The sequence below is a fragment of the Lipotes vexillifer genome, unplaced genomic scaffold, assembly GCF_000442215.2.
Source record: "Lipotes vexillifer unplaced genomic scaffold, Lipotes_vexillifer_v1.1 scaffold1010, whole genome shotgun sequence".
Lineage (NCBI taxonomy): Eukaryota > Metazoa > Chordata > Mammalia > Artiodactyla > Lipotidae > Lipotes > Lipotes vexillifer.
Window position 1 is genome coordinate 624,608 of NW_006794157.1, and position 9,273 is coordinate 633,880.

Genomic DNA, 9,273 nt, shown 5'->3' on the forward strand with positions numbered 1-9,273 from the left:
AGGTGGTGGAATTTTACAGCACACAAGGACAGCCACTGCTTTGGTTTATAGCTTTATTCAATTCTACACATCTTTGTTGTCTTTTTAATCCTCCCCACATCATAAGTTTTTCTTCCATTACTTCAAAGAGCAGGATAAGTGAAATAAGTCTTATCTAGATATATCCTTATAAGTTTTGTAATACAAAGAAGAAAAAGAAGATCCCAAAAGGCCCTGCTAGTGTGAGGATGTGATTCCCTCCCTAGCTCTGGAAAATACCTGTCTATATCTTAACAATTCTCTTCCTTTTATTTTTTAGATGACTTAAAAAATTTTAGATAAAATTCAAATAACAAAATTCACCACTTTAACAATTTTGAAGTGGACAAATTCAGTGGCTTTTAGTATACGCACATGCTGTGCAACAATTACCACTATCTAATTCCAGAACACGCTCATCACCCCCAAAAAGAAACCCTGTACCCCTTAAGCAGTCACTCCCTTTTATTTTGTAAGTCTCTTTTTCTGAGGTTCTTAATAATACAACTTTGGACCTCCCAGATTATTCTTTTATATTAAACTTTTTCTTCCTGTTTTTATTTTTTTGTTCTGTATTCTGGGACGCCATTTTTTTGAACTATTTAAAAAAAAATTTATTGAAGTATAGTTGATTTACAATGTTGTGTTAATTTCTTCTGTAGAGCAAAGTGACTCAGTTATACATATTTATATGTTTTCATATTCTTTTCCATTATGGTTTGTCAGGATATTGAACATAGTATAGAGTAGGATCTTGTTTATCCATCCTATATATAATAGTTTGCCTCTGCTAATCCCAAACTACCATTCCATCCCTCCCCTACCCCTCCTCCCCCTTGGCAACCACAACTCTGTTCTCTATATCTGTAGGTGTGTTTTTGTTTCATGGATATGTTGATTTGTATCGTATTTTAGATTCCACATATAAGTGATATCATATGGTATTTGTCTTTCTGGGAGACTTTCTTTTTTTAAAAATAAATTTATTTATTTATTTATTTATGGCTGCGTTGGGTCTTTGTTGCTGTGGGTGGGCTTTCTCTAATTGCGTTGAGCAGGGGCTACTCTTCATTGTGATGCACAGGCTTCTTATTGTGGTGGCTTCTCCTGTTGTGGAGCACGGGCTCTAGGCACACGGGCTTCAGTAGTTGTGGCTCATGGGCTCAGTAGTTGTGGCTCACGGGCTCTAGAGCGCAGGCTCAGTAGTTGTGGCGTACGGGCTTAGTTGCTCCGTGGAACATGGGATCTTCCTGGACCAGGGCTCGAACCCATGTCCCCTGCATTGGCAGGTGAATTCTTAACCACTGTGCCATCAGGGAAGTCCGAGACTTTCTTGATTATATTTTCTAGTCCTTCTATTGAAAAAAACTTTAAAAAAATTTTAGTAATATTTCAATTTCAAAGAGCTTTTTCTGTATGTTTCTTTTTCAAAACATTTTACTGTTGTATTATTCTGGGTATATTAATAAGATAATTGAAAACATTTTCTTCTGTTTCTTAAGTCACCTCTCTTTCCTGTAGGACAAATTTTTGTTTGTTTGTTTCTTAACTTTCTTTCATGCTGCTGGTTTTTCCCATTTTCTGAAAGATCCTTGGTTGTCTGTTCACATTTAGGGTAGTAGGATAGGGAAACTGTCCTTTGCAAAAGGGAAATGCTGGAAGGATAAGCCATAACTATTTAAAATGGTTACTAATAAGGGGTGTAGAGCAGGGAAGACTAAGACAAGTGTATTACTTTAGTGTGAGTATGTGGGGAACCAAACTATAAGGCTGGAGAACCCTGAATTCTAGTATGAAAACGAATTATTTTGGAGCATCAACATTCACACTAAAAGCCTCAGCTTTCTCCAAACATTTGGTTCAATTTCCTTCTGGAAGAACTGTGTGGTGTTTACATGGGGGAAAATGCGGACCACCTAAGTGGAGGTGGCGGTGGGAGGAAGGTAGGGACACAGTGGACTAGTGGGAGCGGTCTCTCATTTGCAGTCATTCAATTAGTCTTGTTTTCAGCCCCAATTCTCACTTCTGCCATCTCTGTCCCTGAGTCTTCTTTGGAGTTCTGTTGGGCTGGTCCAGTTCTACCCTAGTGTTCTCCAGGCTGTCGCTTCTTGGCTTGTTTCTTTCTTCAACCCACTCCCATCTACTTTCCAACTTCCAGAAATTTCTGGAAATGTCTTGTTGATTGGTGACTCAACCATTTGCTTCTCTGTGTTGATTTGGTACTTTTTATTTCAATGGACTCTCAAATGCTGACCTCTAGTCCACCATCTTGAAGTAGTACTTTTAAGGAAAGGGAAAAATTTGACTTTCTATAGAAATGTACAGAAATACAATAGGACCAGTCAGTTCTATTTTCTTTCATCTTTTCATAGTACTTGGTATCTATGACTATCTAGATAAACACTAAGTACTTCTCTGATATTTAATAGAATTTTCATGATTATGGGTTCTTAACTTAGCATTTGTAGAACTTTCTATGTTCTGGTATTGCATGTTTCTGGGGGAGAATTCCACTGTTTTCATTAGAATTCCAAGGGGTCTATAACCTAAAATGAATGCACTCTCTTAAATAGTGTTAGAAGGTAAAAATCCCCATTCCACGATGTTATGTTTGAGTTTTTATCTTAAATTGCAGGTGTTTAAATCACACAAAAAAATTAAAGTTTAAGAATAATTTTGAAGTTTTTTAAAAAAACCCAAGGCAATCAGTAAACAAATGGATGTATAATGTGTCAGCTAGAAGTGCGAGTTTTTTTTAGGAACACATCCAAATGCATTATGTGTTATTCAGTTGCTTAACAAATAACAGAAAGGCCTCACTCAGGGCTTTACTGCTCTTGTACAGCAGCTGAGGGTGCTGAGAAATGGGGATGCCAGATAATTTCCCAAACTTATGACCTGGATAGCTACTTGGAATATAGCCATTCAGGTAAACTGTCAAGTTTTACACTAGAAGACCCAGCTACTAAATTATAGGAGACCTAGATGTTGAGTTAAGATTAGGCTAAAACGTAACAAAGAAGGGGAGGAACTGATTGAAATATTAGCCAAGAGTGTCATTGTCTACACAAAATAAAACTACAAGATGTTAATTCTGGTTCTTTAAGACAGGTTTTGCTGAAGCTGCCTAAATCAATTTTTGGGTTCTAAGCAAACCCCAAAATTGGTCATATGGCACTTCATATACTAATTCAGGTAACTGTTTTATATGTATTTTGACAATAAGTAAAAATTAAAAAAACCACTAACATGGCAAGAAGAGTTGTGTGGATAACTGTATGATTTTAACCTCTCTTAATTAAATATTAATATTTGTTCAAAACAGGAAAATATAAATATGTGTGCATTGTTAAAGAAAAAAATTCAATGACACTTATTAAAACATGGTAAAGAAGACTTTAATACAGTTGCGGGGAAGCTGTCAAGATCGGTATAGGGAAGCCTTGTTGAAAACAGGCCAGGGTGATGAGACATCACCTGGGAATAACCCATCAAATATTGAGAATGGAGGTTCTGTTAGACTGGTTTGGCAGGGTTCTTCCTAAAACTAGATTTAACAAGGAAGTACAGAGATGGGCTTGGGAGACAGCTCAGGAGACTGACAAATGTTTGGTCGAGCAAAGAATCTTTGTTAGCATTTACAGTTAATGGCCACAATGAAGGTCAGCCATACAGTATGTTACACATATTATAGTAGTGCCTAAAACTTGGGCTATAAGTCGCTTTGGTTGGAATACCTTAAGAGAAAGAAAAGCTAATGCTCATTGATGAATTAAATCCATGTGGTTTTGCTTGGTTCGATAAACTGAAGGTAAACTTTTTTTCTGTTAACACCTTCAGGACACAAGGAACAACATTTGAAGATTAATGATTACCATATAAGTTTTTTTTTTTGGTCACGCTATGTGGCATGTGGGATGTGAGGTCTTAGTTCCCCGACCAGGGATCGAACCCATGACTCCTGCAGTGGAAGTATGGAGTCTTAACTGCTGGATTGCCAGGAAAGTCCCCGATTACCATGTAATTTTATATGTGTAAACTATTTAGCTGACTGAACTGAATGTACCCTGGAAGATACATATCTGAATGAATCTTATTTGTCTATTTTCATTTGCTTTGTTCAAACAGACTATCATCAGAAAGATTTCAGTTAATCAAAGGTTATAGTTCATTGTGGTTTTACTATAAAATTTTATAAACCAAAGAAACGCCCAATTACCTACCTAAGCGATGAAATCCAAAGGTGAATCTTTTGGTTGGTGATTTTGAAGATAGCCACAAAGCAAGCAGGGTCAGTATGATGGCACTTAGGTCAGTTAACATGTGAAGTGCATCTGTCATGATTGCTAGGCTATTTGCAATGTATCCACCTTAGAGTAAGGGTGACAGGAAAGAAGGAATAAGTTAATTAAAATAATAAACATAAGCAATCAAACCAAAAATATGCAGCATCCTACAAAACATGAACTTCTAACTAAAGGTAACTAAATACTTATCCTATTGCAATTAAGTCAAGGTATCCTGAAATTTTATGCAAAATATTAACTATGCATATCTTTCTTCTGGTGAAGATGTCCATTTCCAGGAACAGATTCTCTGAGGAGTAAATGACCTTAAAAAATTTAAGAGCCATTAAATGGGGGCTGACACAAAGAGAAGTTTTGTGTTTTAGCAATACAGTTTTTACTCAACCTACTAATTCTACTATTAGACAGTGAAATTAATAACCACCATATCTAAATATTACAATAAAGCTGAATAAAAGGTAGGTATTCACTTGTTTGGGAGGGTTTGAACATAAACTGAAGAAATTCACAAAATGTTCATTAGTTCAAAACAAAAGATAAAAATTAACTGATTCTCTTAGGTATAAACAGCAATGTCTCCTAATAGAGGGATAAAAGATGGTATTTAGAATACAATTTTTTATATTAGTTTTCCAGTATTATGTATTATTATACATAATAATAATGTGTACATTTCATATATGTGGGTGTGTATATGTATATTTATATATTTTATATATGTATGTATATGTGTGTGTGTGTATATATATATATATAATATATATAAAATGTGTACATACATACATATATATGTACTTATTTATGACCATTATGGTCAACCAATTTTCCTAGCACCATAGAATAAGTTTTTATAATATAACAGGGTATTGAAGCTTTTATGTATATCAGAATCACCTGGAAGTTTTGTTAAACTATAGACTTCTTGACCCCACTCCCAGATTTTCTAATTCAGTAGGTCTAGATGGGGCCTGAGAATTTACATTTCTAACATGTTCCCAGGTGATGTTGATGCTTCTGGTCTTGTAACCACACTGAGAAATACTGTTATAATGTATAGCAGAACTTCATGATCAGGATGTTGTGACACGTAAGTGTGCTGAGATGTTGATTCCCCTATTCCTGGGATGGGTATGCAGAGTCAACAGCAGCAGGAGAACTGGGGCTGGTGATCTTGTAGTCACATCCATTTACTCCAGCCAGTGTGCTCTATAGAAACATCATTCTTTATGTATTCCCTTACATGAAAAAGCTGGAATCACTGACAGAAAATACAGCTTGGCGGTTAATAACATGGGGCTTTGAAATCTCAGAGACTGAGCAAGTTACTTACCATTTTTGAGGTTCAGTTTACTCATCTATAAAATAAGGATAATACCCTAAAGCCACACTGTGCAATAAAACTGAGATGATGGAAATGTTCTATCTGCGCTGGCCAGTGGAACAGCAACTAGTCACAGGTGGCTTTTGAGAATTTGAAATACGGCTAGTGCAACTAAGGAATTGAATTTATTTAATTTTTGTTAACCTAAAGAGCCACATGTGATGATCACCAGCAAAAACAGCAGAGTAAGGACCTATGAAAATCATCTCCTCCATAAAAGCCATAAGAACATGGGCAAAAATTGTCCAAATCAGCATTCTGAAAACTATAGAAATTAAACAAAGGCTGATAAAGGTAGCATTTATTCAAGGAGAAAGGCTGAATGTTGGTAAGAAGCTCACTAGCTCTGTGGCACTTTAACTTGCCTTATACCCAATCTCCCCCTCTTCAGTTCTATGGTAGCCTTGAAAACTAACAAGCAGCAACCACAGTGAAAACCTCAGCCTGGCAGCCACTGCAAGGAATAGGATGGCGTTAGAGCTCCTTAAAACTCCATTGTGGGCTTCCCTGGTGGTGCAGTGGTTGAGAGTCCGCCTGCCGATGCAGGGGACACGGGTTCGTGCCCCGGTCCGGGAAGATCCCTCATGCCGCAGAGCGGCTAGGCCTGTGAACCATGGTCACTGGGCCTGCATGTTCAGAGCCTGTGCTCCGCAACAGGAGAGGCCACAACAGTGAGAGGCCCGTGTACCGCAAAAAAAAAAAAAAAAAAGCTCCATTGCCAGGAAATTGTCATTATTTGACCTGTCTGGTGGTTCCCTGGGAGACTATACTTGCAAAGCTCTTTTTATTTGACTTGACTTGGAGCTTGGCCCTGGTGCACACCCCGGTCAGTGTTTGTCAAAAACAATCAGAGGCAATTGTTTAACACAGCAGCTGCCTGAAGCAATAATAAGTGTGTATCATGTGTTCTGAAATTTTACAATGATGTACCTGGTGTGGGATTATTTTCATCCAATTTGGGCTTTTATTGACTCTTTTTTTAAAATTCATTTAATTTATTTATTTTTTGGCTGTGTTGGGTCTGCGTTGCTGAGCGCGGGCTTTCTCTAGATGCAGAGTGGGGGCTACGCTTTGTTGCATTCTCACTGAGGTGGCTTTCTTGATGCAGAGCACAGGGCTTCAGTTGTTGTGGTGAACAGGCTCAGTAGTTGTGGCTTGTGGGCTCTAGAGCACAGGCTCAACAGTTGTGGTGCATGGGTTTAGTTGCTCTGCGGCATGTGGAATCTTCCCAGACCAGGGCTCAAACCTGTGTCCCTGGCATTGGCAGGTGGATTCTTAACCACTGCGCCACCAGGGAAGCCCTATTGACTCTTTGTATCTGGAATTGTATACCCTTCAGTTCTGGGGAAATTTCTTTTTCATTTTTTTTTTAGAAAGGATTCTCCTTTTTTTTTTTGCAGTAAGGATTCTCCTTTTTTTAAAAAAAAATACTTGGTTGCACTAGGTCTTAGTTGTGGCAGGCAGACTCCTTAGTTGCGGCATGTGGGCTTCTTAGTTGTGGCATGCGAACTCTTGGTTGCAACATGCATGTGGGATCTAGTTCCCTGACCAGGGATCAAACCTGGGGCCCTGCATCAGGAGCGTGGAGTCTTAACCACTGCGCCACCAGGGAAGTCCCTGGGGAAATTTCTTAAACTGTGATGTTGATAACTTCTTTCCTTCTGCTTTCTCTATTCCCCAGACTCCTATTATTTGGAATTTGAACGAATATACTAATTTTCTTGCCTTTTTTCTCCCACTATCTTCTCTTTTTGCTATATTCTGTGAGAGGTGACCTTAATTCACCTTCTAATTTGTTTGGAGTTAAAATTTTTTTTAAATGTTGGTATTAGGGCTTCCCTGGTGGCGCAGTGGTTGAGAGTCCGCCTGCCGATGCAGGGGACATGGGTTCGTGCCCCGGTCCAGGAAGATCCCACATGCCGCAGAGTGGCTGGGCCCGTGAGCCATGGCTGCTGAGCCTGCGTGTCCGGAGCCTGTGCTCCGCAAAAAAAAAGTTTGTATTATTCAAAAGCTCTATTTTCTACTCTGAATTTCTTTTAAAAAGTAGCCTATTCTAGTTTCATGGATTCATGATCTTATTTTATCTCTGTGGATACTTATTGTATTATTATACTATTATAATAATACAACAGACCTGGTCTGGTCCCCCTGGCTCTTAAACAGGTTTTAATGAACTTTCCTTATTTTAGCCTTCCTCTTTAACCACACTTATAGGGGTACCTGGTACAACCAATTCTGGGCCTGCTTAGGATTCTCTAGTGTAGTTCTCAATTGTAGTCCTCAGGGTCAGCAGTATCAGCATCTCCTGGGAACTTGTTAGAAAATCCTCAGGCCCTACCCTACCCCAGACCTACTTAATTAGAAACTCTGGTGCAGCAATTTGTTTTTTAAGTTGTCTAGGTGTTTCTGATGCATTAGTGTAAACTAGATTGGTTCTTGGCTTTCCCCACTGCTTGTTTAGGAGTTGGCTTTCTTGGGTCAAGTCAGTTACCTCTTTTACCTGATTCCTTTCTAGTTTGTGTTGCTAGGGTCTCCTCTCCAGTTTTCCCCACCTGTGTGGAGATATATATATTCCATATATGTATGTGGATATATATTTACATGTATATGTGTATATGTGTGTGTATATGTATGTGTGTGTGTGTGTGTGTGTGTGTGTGTGTATTTTAAATCCTTTTATTGTAATTTAAGAGAGTACAACTAGATGCATGAGTTCATTTGCCATCTTTACCTGGAAGTCTATTTGCATTCATTCTTTAAGTTTTTTCATTCCCAATAAAATGCAGCTGTTAAAACAATCAATAACTGTTACTAAATCCAAAGGATATTTTAGTTCTCATCTTATCAGGCCTCTCAGCAGCTTTAACTTACTTATTTCCATTTTGAAATACTCTTTTCTTCAGTTCTGGGATACCCATTTGCCTTCTGCCTGACTTCTAAAGTTGTAGCTCCTCAAAACTGGGGCTCTCTAGATAATTTTTTCTATTGCTATGGTATTACATACTGTTTCTCTGCCTTGACCTCCCTTCTGAATGACAGACTTATATATAACAGCTCACTAGACATCTTTACTTGTCTATTTCACATACATATGGTACTTAACATGCCTAAAACAACCCTTGAGCCCATGCTTAAATCCTGCTCTGTATTTTCTCCCTGGTTCATAACTGACATACATTCCCATATGCTCAGCTGCTTTAAGTAAGAAATTTCAGAATCATTCCTGATACTGCTCTCCCATCAGCTCTCACATTCAAACCATTAGCCATTTTGCCATTGTTACCTCTAGAATGTTTCTCAATCAGTACATTTTTCTCCATCCACTCTAGTTCAAGCCATAATCATTTCTTGTCTGGACCTCTGCAAAAGTATACTTGCTTCCACTCTTGTACCTTTCAATCCACTCTCCATATGAGTCAGAGTAATCTTCTAAAAAGATAAATCCCATCATGTCAATCTCCACTCCAAAGCAGTCACTGGCTCCCCATTGTACTTAGAATTAAAGACTAAACTCATTTAATATGGTCTATCATGACCTCCCTGGTCTGGTCCCCCTGTCTCTTTCCC

General features: G+C 38.2%; 1 protein-coding gene across 1 annotated transcript in view; it reads right to left on the bottom strand.

Annotated features, from left to right (window-relative positions):
- Positions 1-9,273, bottom strand: part of SLC30A4 (solute carrier family 30 member 4) — a 25,986-nt gene that overhangs the window by 12,865 nt on the left and 3,848 nt on the right. The window contains exon 3 of the mRNA XM_007467024.1: positions 4,242-4,388. Within this exon, the coding sequence (XP_007467086.1) occupies positions 4,242-4,388 (147 nt within the window). The remainder of the gene's footprint in view (positions 1-4,241; positions 4,389-9,273) is intronic.